General features: G+C 42.9%; 1 protein-coding gene and 1 pseudogene across 7 annotated transcripts in view; one reads left to right on the forward strand and one right to left on the reverse strand.

The window, feature by feature from the left end:
- The first annotated feature begins 4894 nt into the window (after positions 1 to 4894).
- NARS2 (asparaginyl-tRNA synthetase 2, mitochondrial) overlaps positions 4895 to 18785 on the forward strand; it is a 112503-nt gene continuing 98612 nt past the window's right edge. For 4 of the 6 annotated variants that reach the window (XR_014777594.1, XR_014777595.1, XR_014777596.1 and 1 more), the window contains exons 1-4: positions 4896 to 5342; positions 9619 to 9728; positions 12696 to 12816; positions 14873 to 15013. Coding sequence is in view for 2 of the 6 variants with exons in the window: in XM_084774181.1 (XP_084630307.1) it covers positions 5202 to 5342; positions 9619 to 9728; positions 12696 to 12816; positions 14873 to 15013 (513 nt within the window). In the remaining 4 variants the exon portion in view is untranslated. Of the gene's footprint in view, positions 5343 to 9618; positions 9729 to 12695; positions 12817 to 14872; positions 15014 to 18785 lie in introns of those variants that run through there. The other 2 variants (XM_084774183.1, XM_084774182.1) reach the window with 2 other exon arrangements.
- LOC311583226 (interferon-induced transmembrane protein 2-like) lies at positions 8408 to 8822 on the reverse strand (annotated as a pseudogene). Its single transcript has one exon. The product of its transcript is annotated as an interferon-induced transmembrane protein 2-like (transcript).

The following is an 18785-nucleotide window of genomic DNA, read 5'->3' on the forward strand; positions in this document are numbered from 1 at the left end:
GGACTCTAGTGGGAAGCAGGTGGTTAAGGGCCTTTCTTTGAGAAAGGATTAACTCTAGGTTAATGGAGTGAGCTCATTCTTTAAAGCACCATATTCTTTTCTGGTTTGAAGCATGAGATTAATCATGCCCCCAAATATTTACAAATAGCCAGAACCAGCCTCCAACAACATATAGTGAAATCTCAAGCTTTTAAGTTTCTTCCTTTACATTCATTAGATAGATTGGGCCCCTAAGCCCTTTGAGACTTCCTAACACACCATGTTCTCTCTCTTTCTCATACATTCCCACAGTGAGGCCACCCACTGTGTTGTGACATCATCAAGGGACTCTCATCAGAGTTCAAACGGATGGAGCTGCTCAACCTTGAACACACAACCCCATGACTGTGAGATGAATAAACCTATTTTCAGTGATTATTCAAGATCTGGGGCCTTTGTTCAAATAACCAAAAATGGGCTAATGGACACACATCATGGAAACTGAACACGTTCCAGTACAGCCCCCTCTCCTTGGGTGTCTTCTAGTACCTTCAGTAAGTGTCTGAAGCCAAACAGCACACCGAGCCTCATCTATACCATGGATTTTTTTTGCATATGTGTATGCATGTGTGTGTATATATGTTCACATGTGCACATGTAAATAAGGAGGTCCAGGATTGACAGAGAGTGTCTTTCTCAGTCACTCCCCATCTTATATACTTAGGCAGGGTCTCTGGCTTGAACCAAGAGCTTTTTTTTTTTTTTTTTTTTTTTTTTTTTTTTTTTTTTTCTTTAGCTAGTCTTGTTTGCCAGCTTGCTCTGGTGATTGCTCAACTCTGCCTCGCAGTGTGCTGGGATTACAGGCTGGCCGCCACACCCACACATCTTGTACATGAGTCCTGGGGACCCAAACTTCGGTCCTCATATTTGTATGACAAGTGCTTTACCTCCTGAGCCATCTTCTCAGCCTTATACTGTGATTTTTGATTTGACAAATGAAATGGTTATCAGGCGACTAAGAGACAGCTGGGATCTATAACAGGATGGATATACAGAATGACGGGCTGTCCTGTGTGAGATGGTGCAGACTATGTGAGAGTTCATGATGTTCCTCGGAGTGATATTCTTTTTAAAACCTTTAAACTGTTTCTGTAATTTTCCGTTTAATGCTTTGGACTGTGGCTGCCCACGGGTCAACTTGAAATTATAGAGAGTGAACCTGAAGATGAATGGAAGCAACAACTGCATAGCTAGAGGCAATGACACAGCTAGGCCTTGTGAAAATAATGTTGAGTAAATAAGTCACACACAGAGTAATGTATTCTGCAAGAGTCTATGTGCATGGGCTCAAGTATAGGCAAAATGAAATTATAATGTTTAGACTACACAGTTAGCTTGTTAAACTGTAAAGAGAATTACAATAAAAAAAGATTCCATAATTAGCAACCCCTGTGGGTAGAAAGAGGTGAAAAGTAGCTAGAATATTGCTTGGCAATGCTCTTTACCTTGACCTACATAGTGTTTACACAAGTTCCATTTTATACACACTCCTTAACAGTACATTTATGCTTTATGCATTTTCTGTTATTCATGGAACAACAAAAGCATTTTAAACCTCCTTTTGACCTCAGCACTTGAAAACCCAGGTAATTATTTTACAATTTATCGCCCAATAATAAGGCATAAAAATTGGTATGCTTCACACACTGGCCTATTTGCAGTGGGTGTTATAATTCACATTCAACTCCATTTTAGGAAAGGCAAGCATCTGCCAATGAGTCAGCTACTTAATGAGGATCTAGAATTTGCTGAACAAAGCTAGAATTAGTAGCAATCTGTCTGCTCCAGTTATGTTCAATCACTCCTAAATTTAAAAAGCGATTTTTAAAAATCTTGAGCATTCAGGATTTCCTTATCTGCAATATTACACGTGACAATGCGTTAAGATAAATATATCCGGCTGGGTATGGTGGCACACGCCTTTAGTCCCAGCACTCGACAGGCAGGAGGAGGGTGGATCTCTGAGTTTGAGACCAGCCTGGTCTACAGAGCAAGTTCCAGGACTAAGCTTTTGCCAGAACCTCCCAGCCATAGGTAATAATGCACCTTGAGGTCACTTAAGACTGCTGTTCTACTGTGTGTTCTGTCTGTTTATTTAACTTGCCTTTAAGAGAACAACATAACCGCCAACCTTACTTGCCTTATATTTCCCTTGCGATGAGCTTTACAGCCTAAGTTAACACGGAGCTGTAACCTTAAGTTATGTGCTCTTCTGTGCCCCTCACCTGTGAGTAATGTCATAATAAACACTTGCTGGAAGCAGCAAATAGGAGGAAATTGGCCTTATTCAATGAGTATCCACCAGAAATGTGGAACACAAACTAAAGATGTTGCTTGATAAACCAGGACCTTTGTAACACTGTTTCTTACCTGGGTCAGTTGGAGTCTGTAAAGCCCCCATTGAAATATCTGGTAAAGTAGCCCTCATTGCTTTGCCACGCGATACTTTCTTTCACAATAACTACAGAGCAAAACCCTTTTGTTGGGGACACAGACAGACAGAGATTCATTAGACAGCATTCAGGAAGGCACAGGGACCTGGGATCCATTCCCAGCACACAGACGACAGCTCAAGCCTGTCTACAACTCCATTTCCAGGAGATGCCCTCTGTGGGCAGCAGACATACAGGGTACACAGATATACACAGAGCTCGGGAATAATGCTGACACAATATACTGCACAGATGATGGAAAATATCAGTGTGTAATAACATGGAGGTTTCATTTCTGTTTCTCACTCCAGGCCACTTCAGTGAACTTGGTGGATCAGAGAAAGTCTGGTAGCCAAGTTTTTTTTTTATGCTGTCGGGGGAACAATTCATGGGTGTTTAATCACCAGGGTAACAAGATGAGTAAGAGCATTGACTGGAGCAAGACTGTTAAGTAACTTGGTGTATATGGCAAAAATCTCTCTAAGCATCATTGCTACTAACCCCAGGAAGGCAAGAGCCATCGTGACAATGGAGTGACTACGTGAAGAGGTCTCAGCATATAGCTGTCATCCTGTAACCCTCTGCCCATCATTACGGCCGACACAGCATGCTATTCATGATAGAAACGTCATTCTTGCTACTATCTGGAAGGTGATAAATCTAAAGACAGAAGGTATGGATCCAAACATTGAAAACAAGCTGGGCAAGGTGGCGCATGCTTTTAATCCTAGCACTCTGGAGGCAGAGGCAGGTGGATCACTGTGAGTTTGAGGCCAGCCTGGTTTATAAAGCGAGTCCAGGACTACAAGAGAAACCCTAGGGGGAGGGTGGAAAGTCAGCAGATGATATGATACAGTAAAAGATAAAAGGGAGAGGTTGGGCCTCAGCACAGGCATGCAGGCAGTAATCAGCTTTCACTGAACAGTTTAAATTGACCGTCACTAACTTCCCATTTCACCCCTTGGGTTCCGTTTTCCTTGGGTTTCTGAACAATGTTCCTCCGCTTAGATTTTCTAATCAGCCCTTTGATTTAAGTAGAGGGTGACAGGCTTCTTAAGACTCAGACTACAGCTCTTAAAATCCAGCATAACAAAGAGGAAGAAGAAAGAAGGTGAGACAGAAAATTAACCTCAAGAGATGAGCTTGCTAGTTGCTGGTTTCACTTTTTGGGGGGGGAGGGCAGGAGGAGGGAAAGGGTTATCTAATATATACATTTATGCTTTAAGATAAAAGATATATCTACACAATTCTGAAGGCTACAAGTTTCTGCTTTTTTTTCCCTTTCTCAGTGTTCTAGAAGAGCCCAAAAGTATTGGAGATATTTTTCAAGTCTGTCTAGAGAAAGTTTTACAGTTCTTTCAGGGCCATTATTCCTTCCAGCAGCTTTTCCTGTCCTCTTCTTAGAGGAAATTTTCTGACATTCTCATCTGACAGAATTCTAACCTTCCTCAAGACTCAGCCTAATTATCTCTTTCTCTGGCTGGCCGTTTCACTTGTCACATACATATCTGTGTTTGCTCTTGTTGGTGATCCTGTAATCTCTCTCTCTCTCTCTCTCTCTCTCTCTCTCTCTCTCTCTCTCTCTCTCTCTCCCTCTCTCCCTCCCTCCCCCTCTCTCTCTCTCTCCCTCCCAATCATCATCTTCAGATCACAAGCTCCTTGACGGACAGGACTAAGGTTTTTTATTTTGTTGTTGTTGTTGTTGTTTTTTCTCCTACTGTGAGACGCAGTAGAGCCCAATAATTTAGTGCATAGAGTCAGAGGTTCTGGGTTTAAACTGACACTTTTATTAAGCTGTTCCTGTTCCTGTTATCTGTAAAATGGGCCAGTGGGAACTTTAATTAGCCCTTACCTTGACCTTTTCTTATTTAACTAGATAAAAGGATTATCATGCGTTTAACTGAGTTATGATAAAAATAATTTTTGTGTAAATTAAAAATGTAGCTGAATACATGAAAAGGTCATTGTTTTCAGGTCAAACAAATGCAAGTAAAAGAAGAAAAAAAAGACTCGAAGATTCTAGCAGAGTGCACTTCAGTCTTTCCTTTTTAAGCAGGGGCGGTGTGTTTTGGTATTTGATATCCCACAGCTACGACTTAAGCAGATCCTAGGTCTTGAGTCTGACTTCCCACAGCTCAGAACTCCTCTCTACACCTAAGACTCTGCACAGACGCTTGCCTTCTGCGGCCCTCAATTCTGCCCCTCGGCGTTCCTCCGTCTCCACAGGCAGCTTTATAAAGGAACACTTAGAATGACCTCCAAAGCAGCTTCCTACCTATTTCCGAGAAGCCAGCAAAAGCTTTGAGCCTTAGCCCCGCCCACCTCAGCTCCTGACACCGCCCCCTGCCTTTCACCCTGCCTCTTGGCCCGCCCCGCACACTCTGAACACAATCACGCATGCTCAGCCTCAGGCCCCACCTAGCGTGATGACGCAAGGGCGCGCATGGGGTTACGTAGCCGGCTGCAGCATGCTTTAGCTGGGTTTACGCTCGGGTTGCTCCCGTACTGTAGCATAGTTCTGTGTGCTGTGCTCTTTGAGTGTTGAGCCTTCTGTGCTTTCCGGAGCGGGACGCCCGAGAATTCCTGAAGGAACGGCTCGGGGCGCGGAAGGAAGAGCGACGCGAGCTCCTGACAGCGCGACTGCGCGGGTGAAGAAGGCTGCTCAGACGGGCTGCGAGTCGGGACGTCCCCTTGGGCGCTCCGCGGAGCCCCGGCCGGCCGGGACACGCCATGCTCTGGGCCCGGCATCTGCTCGGCGCGCTGCGCCTCTGCTCCACCGTTTCCTGCCCCAGGCCCCGCACGTCTGCCAGACTGCGAGTGCGGGACGCCCTCGGGGTCCAGGACGCGAGTGGAGAGCGCGTAACGGTGCAGGTGGGTATGTGGAAACGCTGCGGGCCGGAGCTTGCTTGGCCCGGTCACGTCTAGCTTTACTCTGAGCTGTCTGTCCTGTTGGACCAAGCTTGGGCAAAGCAAAGTTGCACTGTTACTTTCCGCAAGTCGTTGTGGCGATTAGGAGTGCGGCAGCTGAGTGTTACATGCCAACCATGCAGAAATGTTTAAGCGAACACGCCCCCTTCATTTTTTTTTTTTTGTTTGTTTGTTTGTATTAAGAGCATCGGATGTCTTGCCCTAGTTCCTTAAAAGTAGAAATCCTTCCCGTTTTCCAGTTCACCTGGCTGGCAGGAAGCACTGGTTCCTGATACATCCAACCTTTTGAGATTGCAACACCAAGTTCATACCTGAGCCATCGAGTTACAAAAGCACCCCCCCCCCCCCGCCCCCATTAAAAAGCCTCAGAAGTTTATGGTTTTGTGTTTGGCTGCATTCATAGCAATCGCAGCTTGATGTGGCTCACAGACACAGGTTGGACACACGGGAACTCATAGTTTCAGCTTTGAGCTACCTTGCTTCCTAATCTGAGACTTGCATGGAATTAATCAGCTAGGAGAAAAGGTGGGGTGTTGTAGTTTGACCAGCAAGGGGTGCAGCTGCCCTGGCTTAATTCGCTAGCTTTCTAATTCCGGGCATGTCACTACAGTGCCCCAGGCCTCAGTTTCTCTTATGAAAGTGGAGATAACAGTCTCTATTTTGGAGAGTACTGAAAGATATATGGGTTAGTGGGTACAGGCTATTTAGAACAGAGGCCTCGTGGTCTATGTTAGCTGCTGTCATTTCTCTTCATGGTATTTGCAGCAGCGTTGAATAGATCCTTAAAGGGACAGGCTAAACCTGGTGCTTGGCTGTTTGTCCTTGAAATGCTGAAACACTGATTGGTCTCTCCCATGGTCTTGAAGTCTAGCACTATGACCAAGCTGCTCTTCGTAGCATTTTTTTTCATATTTGTTCCATGATCCAAATCAAAGCTATCAAACCATTTACTGTACTCTTTTGATTAGATTGACATGCATTAGCCATATCTGTTGTGTGATGATCAAGAGAAGATTCAAGGAACTGAACCTACTGCCCAAGTAACAGACTATTTCACTTCAGTACTTAGCAATATATATAGAAACTGCTAGCCACTTGTAGCGCTGAGCATTTGAAATGTAGTTCAGCTGCATGGAGATGTGTTGTAAGTGTAAAATACATAGTAAACTTGAAGAAGAAAGAAATATAAACATATTTGAATATATTTTATATAGATTATGTACAAATGGTTTTTGGAGTATAATTGGTTGAATAGCATATTATTTGTTGCCTATTTTTTCTTTTAATGTAGGGGCAAATCTTTTTAAAGGTTTATTTTGTATTTATGTATACGTGTCTGCATGAGTTTAGGCCATGCACATAGGAGTACCTATGGAGATCCTATGGCCTATGTCAGATCCCCTGGAGCTGGAGGTACAAGCTGTCGTGAGCTTCCTCAGATGGTTCTAGGAACCAGATTTGGGCCCTCTGTAAGAAACAGCAAGTGATCGTAACCTTGGAGGCGACTGTCTGGCCCTAGATTTGTTTGTTTGTTTGTTTGTTTGAATTATAACCGTTGGAGAGATTGCTCAGCAGCTATGAGCCCTTCCTACTCTTCTAGAGAACCAGAGTTCTCTTCTCGAGGAGCTGAATCCATCAGCAGAACCTGAGTCAGGAGGCTGTCAGCCATGGTAAATCCAGCTCCAAGGAATCTGATGTTCTCCTCTGCCTGCTGTGGGCACTTGCTCTCACGTGCCATACATACACATACACATAAGTAAAAATAAATCTTAAAAGAAAAAAAGGCAGAGTGGATGGTACGCACTGTTGATTCCAATACTTAGGAGGCAGCGACCTTGTCTCAAAAAAACATCAACAAAAACATTGGACTGGTGTCTGTATACTAGCAATTCACGTAACAACGAATAAGCGTGCTTCTTTCCCTTAAAGTGTCCTGGGCCCTCCTGTAATAGTATCTGTAGGTATTGGCTGAGAAGCAGACAAGGTAATAAGAGGAGGTTTTGTGTGTCTAGCCTCATCTCTTGCTTTCCATAAGCATGATTAGCAAGGAGCATCTATCTGTATCCATTCCTTTGCATTTAAGGGAGACGTCACAATGTATCTTCCAGTGTCTTTGAAAACATTGTTCTCTGTCAACTCCTTATGCTGGTAAAATTCAAATTGGGTGTGTAGCCCTTAGGAGTCTTCTTGAAAACTTTTTGCCTTTAGTTCCAGGACTCAGGAGGCAGAAGCAGGCCAATCTCCGTAAGTTCCAGGCCAGCCTGGTCTACAAATTGAGTTGAGGATAGCCAGGGATCTTGTTATAGAGAAACTCTGTCTCAAAACAAACAAACAAACAAACAAACAAACAAAAACAAAAAAGAAAGAAAAGAAAAGAAAAAAGAAAACTTCTCATTTGTACTTGCTTGTGTCTGTGATTTAAGTTAAGACTGTCTCTAGAATATATGTATTGCTATGTGTTCATAGACATTTATCGCGTGTTTCTATTTGCTTGGAATTAGTTTCTGTCTCTGCTGCAGAACAGATACATCTAGTTTTTGCTATAGCAAAAGATCACGTTTTGAAAATGTTTAAGAAGCTGTTTTTGATAATAATATTTCCAAAATTTTAACTTATTGGTTGATGTACAAAGAGATGGATTTTGGGGCCTGGAGAGATGGCTCAGTGGTTAAGAGTACTTAAAACTATATTCACATCAGGCAGCTCAGTTCTAGGAGGCCCAACACCTTCTCCCAGCCCCTGTACACATGCTAGACACACATACAAGTTTTAAAATCTGATTTTAAACTCACAAAAATTTTAAAAAGAAATAAGTTTCTTTGTGACATTTTCTTTTTCTTTTTTCTTTCTTTCTTTTTTTTTTTTTTTTTTTTTTTTTTTTTGCCACCATGTGTACTTTATTGAGTCCACAGTGGACAGATAGGTGAGAGTAACATTTGCAAATGCTTAGGGTCAAGGCCTTGGCCCAAGGATAGGGTCAGATGTAGACAGTGGAACACAGGGCAGGATTAGAATCCAGAGTGTGGTTTCTTTGTGAAAAGGCTTGAAAGCCTGCCACAGAGGTGGTGGGGACAGTGACAGTGCAGATAATGACCATAAGGATGCTGAAGATCAGGGAGCTCATGTTCAGGCATTTGGCAGTGGAGATGTAGGCCTGGGCCCCAGTCACATCGCCCACCGTCTTCCTGTCCCTGGACTTGACAGCTAGGCACAGGCAATGAAACCCAGACAGCAGAAGTTCAAGAAGAGTGTGTTGACCAGGACCAGACCACATGGTCGGGCACAGAGACCTCTCTGGGCATGTTGATCACGGTGGTTCTCACGACAGCTGAGTTGTGGGGTTCCCCCAGCTCAGTCACCCCATACTCCTCTTTGATTGTCTCATAGCTTGGGGGTCAAGAAAGCTTGGGAATTGTGGCTCATGGTAAAGACTCTGGAACTCTCGTACCGTCTGAAGGATGGCTGCTGTAACTGCTGCTACCCTGGCTCTGTAGGCCCCTCCTTGTGACATTTTCATATGTTCATTTCTTTATCCCTCCCTCCCTCCATATATTCATTCTTCCTTCCTTCCTCCCTTTCTTTCTTTCTTTCTTTCTTTCTTTCTTTCTTTCTTTCTGACACAGGCCTCAAACTTGGGGTCCTCCTGCCTTTGCCTCCCAAGTGCTGGGACTACAGGTGTACACTACTGTACTTAGCTTCATGAGGATATTTTGGCTTTTCGTTTTATAAGAACTTTTTTGTATAATATTTTATAATGGAACAAAGTCCCAAGTGATATTTCTAGTCTAATGATCTCTCTGGGAATTTGACATTAGGAGAAAGACACCAACTTGTAATTTTTTTTTTTTTTTTTTTTGTAATGAAGGCAAGAGGAATAGCTTTGAAATGCCAATGTTAAGGACATTCTTTACGCTAATTAGGCTTATCAGCTTAATGTGAAATGCTCCGCCTCCATTTAAAATGCTGAGCTTTATTAACAAAACAACAAGGTGGCCTGCCCGAATATCTCACCGTGATAAGAGTCATGTGGAGTAGTGCACACGTACATGTTAGCCCAGAGCGGTTCGTCTCAGGTTAGCCCAGAGTGGTTTGTCTCATGCGGCTGGCATGTTGAGGCAAGACTGTAAACCTTTCTTTCATTTAATCTTTTTTTTGAATGTGTAATGAAAATGTAAAGTGTTTGATTTTTAGGCTCACATTTAAAAACACTTCTCTTCAGGGATGGGTCCGTTCAGTCAGATCCCAGAAGGATATTTTGTTCCTGCACGTGAATGACGGGTCCTCTCTGGAAAGCCTTCAGGTTGTTGCTGACTCCAGCTTTGACAGTCGGTGAGTTTTTTTGTTTTTGTTTTTTAAGGAGCTGTTTTTCTTCTTCTTCTTCTTCTTCTTCTTCTTCTTCTTCTTCTTCTTCTTCTTCTTCTTTTCCTTTCCTAGTGTTCTCCACTTCCCTAATTGAGCGTTCTCTTTGTCACCTGAATGATCTTTTTTAAGCCATATCTGAAAAATAACTTTGAAAACAAAAATCCAAATACTTGGGATCCAGAGCCTCCAGGCTCTAACATCTTCCTGTGCTGATGTCCTCTGCCCATGTTTTGCTCCCATCTTTTAAAAACTGCTTACACCTCCCCTAACCTGTTGCACATGTTTGGTGCAACCTTCTAGACCTTGCACATGATACAAGTCCCTCTGCCTGATACAGTCCCATGTGTGGTTCCTGCCTGGTACAGTCCATCATCTGATGTGTGTATCCTGTGACTATGGCAGGTGCTTCTCTGGTCCCATAGTATCCTGTGTCCATCTGTCCTAGAGTGGATAACATTGTTTGGAAATTAACTGTATTCTTATTAGACTACTTTGACTAAAGGCTCTTAGTTCATTGAAGTTAGGGGTGATGTTATATTCAATTTTCTGTTCCTAGCTTCTGTCATGGTGTTGGAAAATAACCAGTTACTATTGAATAAATGAAAGGTACTTTAATGATCTCATCATTAGATGTTAGAACTAATACTATTTTGTGTTAAAGTATAGCCTCTCAGGGGCAATACATACATATTACAAAACTGATGGGTCTCAACTGGGCAAAACAACAAAATCTGTCTTAGTTATGTGCCTATTGCTGTGATAAGTCACCTTGACCAAAACAACTTATAGACAAAAGTTGGGGGGAGGGGACTGAGGGGACTGCATAGCAGCAGGCCTGATGCTGGAGCAGTGACTCAGAGCATCGTCTTGCTCCATAAGTATAAAGTAGAGCGTGAGTGAGCTAACTGGGAATGACCTAGGATTTTGCACCCTCAAAGCCCACCTCCAGTTACATACCTCCTCCAACAAAGCCAGACCTCCTAATCTTTAAACAGGTCCACCAACTGAGGACCAAGCGTTCAAATATATGCGCCTCTGGGTGCCCTTTTCACTCACACCGTCATACTGTTCCATTGTAACAACAGCCTTTTAAAGTCGGTTGTGTTCCTCCGGTGGTATCTGTGAGGATAGCAGGTGCATGGGTCTGCATCACCTGAATTCTGGAGATGACTACATACCTCTTTGAGATATTTTCAAGAGCCCTTACAGGAAAATTCATATCTATCAAATAGTCAGTAGCCAATGGATACCAGTTCTTTTCTCCACTTGATATAATAGTGAGCAATTTTACATATACACATTCATACATGACTAAATGTTCAAAGGAAATACCATATATTAAGTGTAGCAAGCAAATAAATTGTGTGCGGGATTTTCCCAACACATTTACTTATGAGCGTACACATACATGTAGAGGTAAGAGGAAAATCTTCAGGTGTCAGTGCTTGTGTTTCTACCTTGTTGGAGCCAGGGTGTCTTTGCTCCCACCTTAGTCAGGCAAGCTGGCTGGAGAGCTTCTGGGTCCTTCTCTACATCCTGTCTCCCCTTAGGGGTATACTGAGATTATAGACACTTGCACTTTTTATGCGGCCTTTATGTGGGTTCTGGGTTATGTGATAATTCAGTTATTAGGATTTTACTACTGAGCCACTCTATAGCCTCCCAATTTTAAATATTATGATTATAAAATACTAGAATTAGTAAGGATATGCAGTCATAGAGCCTAGGTTCCTTCTTAGTAGATGATTCTTGTTTTGTTTTGTTTTGTCTTGTTTTCAAGATAGGGTTTCTCTGTGTAGCCTTGGCTGTCCTAGAACTCACTCTGTAGACCAGGCTGGCTTCAAACTCACAAAGATCTGTCCACCTCTGCCTTCCAAGTGCTGGGATTAAAGGTGTGTACCACGACCGCCCGGTTTCAATGGTTTTTAAAACAAATGGGTGCATGTTGCTTTCTGTGGCAGTCACATAATTAATTTGTGGGTAAACTTGAACTAGAATATAAATTCATTAACCAGAATGTACTGTCTATGTATTCAGACCATCAACCAACTAAATGCAGTTCCATCCAGGCATGTTGGCACATACATGTAATCCCAGTCCTTGGGCAGCGGAGGAGGAAAGCTGAATTTGAGGCCAGCCTGGACTACAGAGTGAGGTCCAACTTGGGCTGTGTATGGGACCTCCTCTTAAAAAGACAACAAAAAACCTGCATGTGCCAGGTGATGGTGGTGCACACCTTTAATCCCAGCATTTGGGAGGCAGAGGTTGGTGGATCTCTGTGAGTTTGAGGCCAGCCTGGTCTACAAAGTAAGTTCAGGACAGCCAGGGCTCAAGAAACCAAACCAAGCAAGCAACCAAACTCTACATGTGAACAGTAGTACCAAGAATTTTCCTGCCCCTTGCTTTCCAATGTTAGTACCTTGTGATACCATTGTATGTTGTCAAAGCTGGGAGGGCATTGGCATTGATGCAATGCCATCAGCCAAACTATAGGCCCTAGCTCTGGACCTTACATACAGCCTGCAGTCTGAAAGTGTGTGGGCCAGTATAGTTGATAAGAAGACAGGACAGGCCTGGTGGTGCACGCCTTTAATCCCAGCACTTGGGAGGCAGATGCAGGTGGATCTCTGTGAGTTCCATGCCAGCCTGGTCTACAAAGTGAGTTCTAGGCCTTTCTCCTCCCACGTCCTCTAAAAATCATAATAGTTATATAATTTATTAATTCTAAATACGTGAGTAAATTGTTAACATCCTTCATTCCCATTTTAAAGTTCAAGGAATTCATTTTTAGAGTCCTGGTGCAAGAGAGTGTCTGCATATTATTTAACTTAACTAAGGGTAAATACTTTTGACATTATGTACTTTAGCAAGATTTTAATTGAAATGAAGGTTATATAGAGTGCCTTTTTTGATCCCAGTTTTTTGTTACTATAGAGAATTGGCTTTTGGAAGTTCTGTGCAAGTCCAAGGACAGCTGGTCAAAAGTCAAGCCAAAAGGCAAAACGTGGAACTGAAGGCAGAAAAAATTGAGGTTATTGGAAATTGTGAAACCAAGGTATGTTTACTGATAATTTTAGGGGGCTATGTAGATTTAATCTAAAACATTCATGGTCTGTTTAAGTCTGTTGAGAAGATGACACTTAGAGCATGTTTTATTTGTGACGTCCCTGATCACTGAAACAGACCACAGAGCCTAGTGTGAAGTAGCATACTGACTGCTTCCTCTTCTGGGAGCAGGATTAGTCAGTCAATGCATCTCTGTGGTACCCATCTTCCTCTTCTGGGATCAGGGTTAGTCAGTCGGCGCATCTCTGTGGTACCCGTCTTCCTCTTCTAGGAGCAGGATTAGTCAGTCAGTGCATCTCTGTGGTGCCCGTGAGCAGGGTTAGTCAGTCAGTGTATTTCTGTGGTGCCCGTGAACAGGGTTAGTCAGTCAGTGCATCTCTGTGGTGCCCATGAACAAGGTTATTCAGTCGATGCATCTCTGTGGTACCCGTGAGCAGGGTTAGTCAGTTGGTGCGTCTCTAGTGCCCGTGAACAGGGTTAGTCAGTCAATGCATCTCTGTGGTACCTGTCTTCCTCTTCTGGGAGTGGGGTTAGTCAGTCGGGGCATCTCTGTGGTACCCGTAAGCAGGGTTAGTCAGTTGGTGCATCTCTGTGGTACCCGTGAACAGGATTAGTCAGTTAGTGCATCTCTGTGGTGCCCATGAACAGGGTTAGTCAGTCAGTGCATCTCTGTGGTACCCGTCTTCCTCTTCTGGGAGCGGGGTTAGTCAGTCAGTGCATCTCTGTGTCACTTCTGAAGTCCGTCTTCTAGCCATTTGCCTTCTTGCTTTTGTTGTAACTGATTTAAAAAGTCTAATGGGCAAAATTATTGTCCCTTGACTTCTGTTGTTTTTATATGTTTGGTTTAGTGTAATTTGTTTATTTTAAACCCTTAGTGTTCCTAATCCCATAGCCAAGACCTCCAACATGTACCTGGGTGGTATCCCCTGCCTTTGGGTAGGTGCTACACCCGTAGTCCCAGCGGAGTATTACTTAACACATTCAGTCAGAGAGAATTCTGAGCTTCTACTAATGGGGTCACAGTTTACCTTTAATAAGTGTGATATTTGTTTCTATACAGCATAAAAATCAGTATTTACCCAAGACCTAAAGAACAGAGGAGACTAGAAGAAGCAGTCTGCTGGTGCCTTCTTTTTAACTTTGCTGTTATCTTTTTAACTGAAACTTGAAGTTTTGTTTTTTAAAAATGTTTGTCTTCTTAATTTTCTAACCTGAGTTAGAAATGTTGGAAATGTTTCAGGCTAGAGCCATAATTTCCTTTATTTTATTTTTTCCAAATCTTGAGTACTAAATGAAAGAAAGCTGCTGTCTCTCCCTCATCCTGTCAGATGCCAATAACAAGTTGATAAACAGTAAAGCAATCTTAATTGATTGTGCTGGTGGCCTCTCAAGACACTGGGGAGAAGTTAAACACCAACTGTGTGTGTACAGTGGTAGGAAAGGCCTTTCTTTCTGGAGTGTTCTGAGGCGAATTACTTTGGATAATTACATGCTAACCTCTCTAGTTGTAAGAAACGGACAGCTAATGGGTAGAGACTTGATAAATGACAGGCAAGCCTCAGTGACAGTAATTTCGCTGCTACGTAGTGAAGCTGGCTTTAACCCAGCATCCTCCTTGCTCCATCCAGCCATTCTGTTTCCCCGGTAGAAGTAATTGAGCTACAATCAGTTCTGTTAAGAATAAAGGCCTGGAGACGGCTCAGTGGATTAAGGTGCTTATTTCCAAGCTTGGTGACCCTGAAGCGTGATTCCTGGCCTGCATGGTGGAAGGAGAGAACCAACTCCAAGTTGTCCTGTGATCTCCACACATGGGGTGCGCGTGCATGTGTGTAGGTACACACACGCACATACAAGTGTACACACACAGATACATGTAATTATTATATTTATATAATAAAGAGGGAAAACATTTTCCCAAAGCACTACTGTTTTAAGAAATACTCTGGGAACTGATTTGTAAAATGGTTTTTGTTGTTTGGTTGGTGGGTTTTTTGGCCTTGTTTCTGTTTTTGTTTCCTTCTAAACCTTCCCCATATTTTTGGCAGGAGTTCCCTCTAAAATATAAGGAGAGGCATCCTCTGGAGTACCTGAGACAGTACCCTCACCTGAGGTGTAGGACTAACGCTCTGGGCTCTATCCTGAGGGTTCGCAGTGAAGCCACAGCTGCCATCCATTCCTACTTTAAGGTAAGGCGCTCTGCTTCCACGTGCTCTCTCTAGTGCGGAGTTTGAATAATTATAAGCTTGGAGCATTTTCCTGAAAGCACTCATCTGTCCTGAACACTATTCCATAAGAATCACAGACACACATGTCTCTCTTCTCCCCTTCTCCCTTCTCTTTCCCTGTGTATGGGAGTATCAAGGAGTAACTGGAGTAGAGTGCTGTGCATATTGGAAATGCACGGTCTTTTGAGCTTTGGCGTGACTACACCCCCGAAAGCATCACCACACTGAAGGGACTAAGTACATCTATGATCCTAAAAGTTTGTATCTGTAATACCTATTTCACCTTCGTTTTTGAATATTTTTTTGTGGATATAGAATTACAAGTTGGTAGACGTGTGTGTGTGTGTGTGTGTGTGTGTGTGTGTGTGTGCGCGCGCGCGCGTGTTTGCATGTACGTGTATGTAAGTATACCATGTGCATGCCTGGTGTCTGTGGAAGCCAGAAGAGAATGTCATATCCCCTGGACCTGGAGTTGCAGACAGCTGTGAGTGACCATGTGGGTGTTGGGAATCGAACCTTGGTCCTCTGGAAGAGCAACAAGTGCTCTTAAACACTGTGCCACGAGGCCTTGTCAAGGAGGCGGGCCTTTCTTGAAGTTACATGTAGCCCAGATAGCCTCAAACTCAAGCTCCTCTTGCCTCAGCTTCCCAAAGTTTAGGGGTACAGACATGAGCGCAGATTCTTCAAAGTTGCCACCGTGTCTTCTCATTGTTTCTAGTGAGAATTGATGTCATCTTTTTCTTGGTTCTTCTGAATAATACCTTTTCTTCTTGGCATCTCTTTATAGTTTTATTTTTATGGTTTTGATAAGCTTGATTATCTGTGTTTTGGCATAGATTTCTTTATTTCTCTTTTAGGGTTGGTTAAGTTCTTAAGATAGATGAGTTTGTCATTTTTATCTTTGGGCTTCTTGGTTTTTTTTGGAGGGGTTGTTTGTTTTTGTTTTTTGAGACAGGGTTTCTCTGTATTCTCCATATAGTCTTGGCTCCTGGACTCTTTGTAGACTAGGATGGTCTCGAACTCATAGTGATCCTCCTGCCTCTGCCTCCCTGAGTGCTGGATTACAGGCGTGTACCATCACACCTGGCTGTTTTTTATTTGCTATCTTGCTGAGGCTTTTCTGGCATTTGTAATTCTCCTGATTTTAGTCCCCTTACTGGCTTAGCTAGGCTCGTGTCACTGTGCCCAGCTCCTGAAGGGTGTTTTTAACCATCACTTTTTAAAATATTTTTTGTAGCCTCTGAGATTATCCCCATGTTAGAACACTTAATGATATCACACAGCCCACTGAACCCAGGCCCTCAAGCATGCTAGGCAAGTGCACTCACAGGCAAAAGATCCATTCCTAATCCTTGTTTGTTTTGAGACAGTCTCACTGGCTTGCCCAGGCTGGCCTTGAACTTATGATGCTCCTGCCTCAGCCATTTAAATAGCTGGAATCACAGGCTTGCACATCTTCGCCTACTAGGGACTGGTTTTTTATGACTTTTGTGCCTAAGTATAGAATATAGACCTAGTTTTAAAATTCTGTACTTTATGTATGTCTAATACCTAGTATGTTTGTCACTTATAGGTTAGTTTTGATCAATCTATTTCATTTTGGGTTATGCTTTCCTGCCACTCTGTGTACGGGATATTTATAAGGGCTCTCAAGCTGTGGTCTGCTGTATCATTAAGTTACTTGAAGACTGTTCAGTGTTTGGGTCTTCTGTTTTTGTGTGTCATGTCTGGATCAGTGCTCAGTGTAGATGTAGGCCCTACATGGTCTAGGCCAGTGGCTCTCAACCTTCCTAATGCTGTGACCGATGGATACAGTTCCTCATGTTATGGTGACCTCCAACCATAAAATTATTTTTTTCCTTGCTACTTTACAACTGTAATTTTGCTACTTTAATAAACCATAATGTAAATAGCTGTGTTTTCCGATGGTCTTAAGCGACCCCTGTGAAAGGGTCATTTGACTCCTAAAGTGGTCGCCACCCACAGACTGAGAATCACTGATCTAGGCAGAGCCTTCCTGATTATTCTACCTATCTGGCAAGCATCATGCAAGTACCAGAGCCTGTCTCCACTAATCTCTCTGGATCGTTCTTTTCATAACCTTGTATGGTTTCTTCCATTTGTGTCCTGGTCAGTTCCGTACCTGAAACACCTGGTTGACACTTCACCTCCCTCTTCTCACCTGTCTGATGGTCTGACCTGTGGACTAGAGCCACGTCGGTTTCTTCAGACTTTTGACAGTTTCTCCTCAACTCAGGAAGGCCTCTGGGCCCCACCTCACTTCCTCCTTCCTGAGCTGTGTCCAGAAGGTTCCCACTGGAGTAACCTGGAAGCCTGTAGGGCTCACCAGGTTTGTCTCTCATCACCCACAGAGGACTCTCAGCCCTTGTTGTGTGATGCTTGCGAATTGTCTCGTGTGGTTTGCCTCCTGTTTTTATTGTATTTATTTGTTTCGTGCTTGTTCAGATAAGAGGGTAAATCCAATCTTTTTCTGCATTTTGGTCATATTAGTGGGAGGGCACCAAAGGCCAGTGGTCATTCAGTGGAGAAAGCCCACGCTGTTCCCCACGTCACCTCTTCAGACTCTGCTAGGTCACAGGGCAGGGCAGCACTGTGGTCTTCCCCCAGGGTCTTCCGCGTGCACGCAGTTCCAATCCCGTTCTTCTTCGCCAGGAGACTTTCTGATTTTTAGAAAGGCCCGCTAGAGGTCATTTCTGGAAAACTACCAAAGAGCATCGTAGCTTTAAGGCACGTAGTTTTGATTAAAACAATATGCAATTTTATCTCATTATAGTTTGAAAGGGTCCGTTTCTGTGTCATCTTATAGATTTACTTAGGCACCTTTTATATGACTTTTTAGTAGTACTTTACCCACACAAATGCAGAATCTCTCTAGAGCTAAAAAGAAGGTGGTGTTAGGGTGTATGTGTGCCTCCCCCACATCCTGACTTTCAACAAAACTCTGAAACAGTTTTATACAATATTGGCCACTAGATGGTGGTATTGGCAATCCATTGACAAGTAAACTTTACCTACTTATATATTTCTTTATAATTTTGAGCTTTTACAAATATAAAGACAATTTAAAATATAAACTATAAAAATATGAAATAAGATAAATAATTAAAATAAAATTATAAACAATAATGGAGTTGAAAATAATCTTAGCATTGTTAATAGAGTAGTTATAAACTCAAGAGACTTTTTTCTTTCTTTTTTTTTTTTTTGAGACAAGGTTTCTCTATGTAGTCTTGGCTGCTCTGGACTCACTTCGTAGACCAGGCTGGCCTAAAACTCACTGCAATACACCTGTCTTTGCCTCCCGAGTGCTAGCATTAAAGGTGTGCACCACCACGTCTGGCTCTCAAGAGACTTTTAAATGCGGTAAATTTACTTTTTACTTTAAAAAAATATTTTATGTGTATAGGTGTTTTGCCTACATGTATGTCTGTGCATCACATTCATTCTGGGGCCCATAGATGCCAGAAGAGGGCTTTAGATTTCCAGGAACTGGAGTGACTAGATCATTGTGAGCGCCATGTGAGTGCTGTGACTCAAACCCAGGTCTTCTGGAAGAACAGGCATGCTCTTCATCCTGAACCATCTGTGGCCCTCACGTTTAAACTTTTTATTATATTTTAAAAATATAACCCTGATGTTTCATTCTGCTTGTGTACATGACAGTTAGGATTGTGTGTTCTCAAATCGCTAGAACTAGCGTGTGGTGGTTCAT

This window comes from Acomys minous (genome assembly GCF_964271855.1).
Source record: "Acomys minous genome assembly, chromosome: 2".
Classification (NCBI taxonomy): Eukaryota; Metazoa; Chordata; class Mammalia; order Rodentia; family Muridae; genus Acomys; species Acomys minous.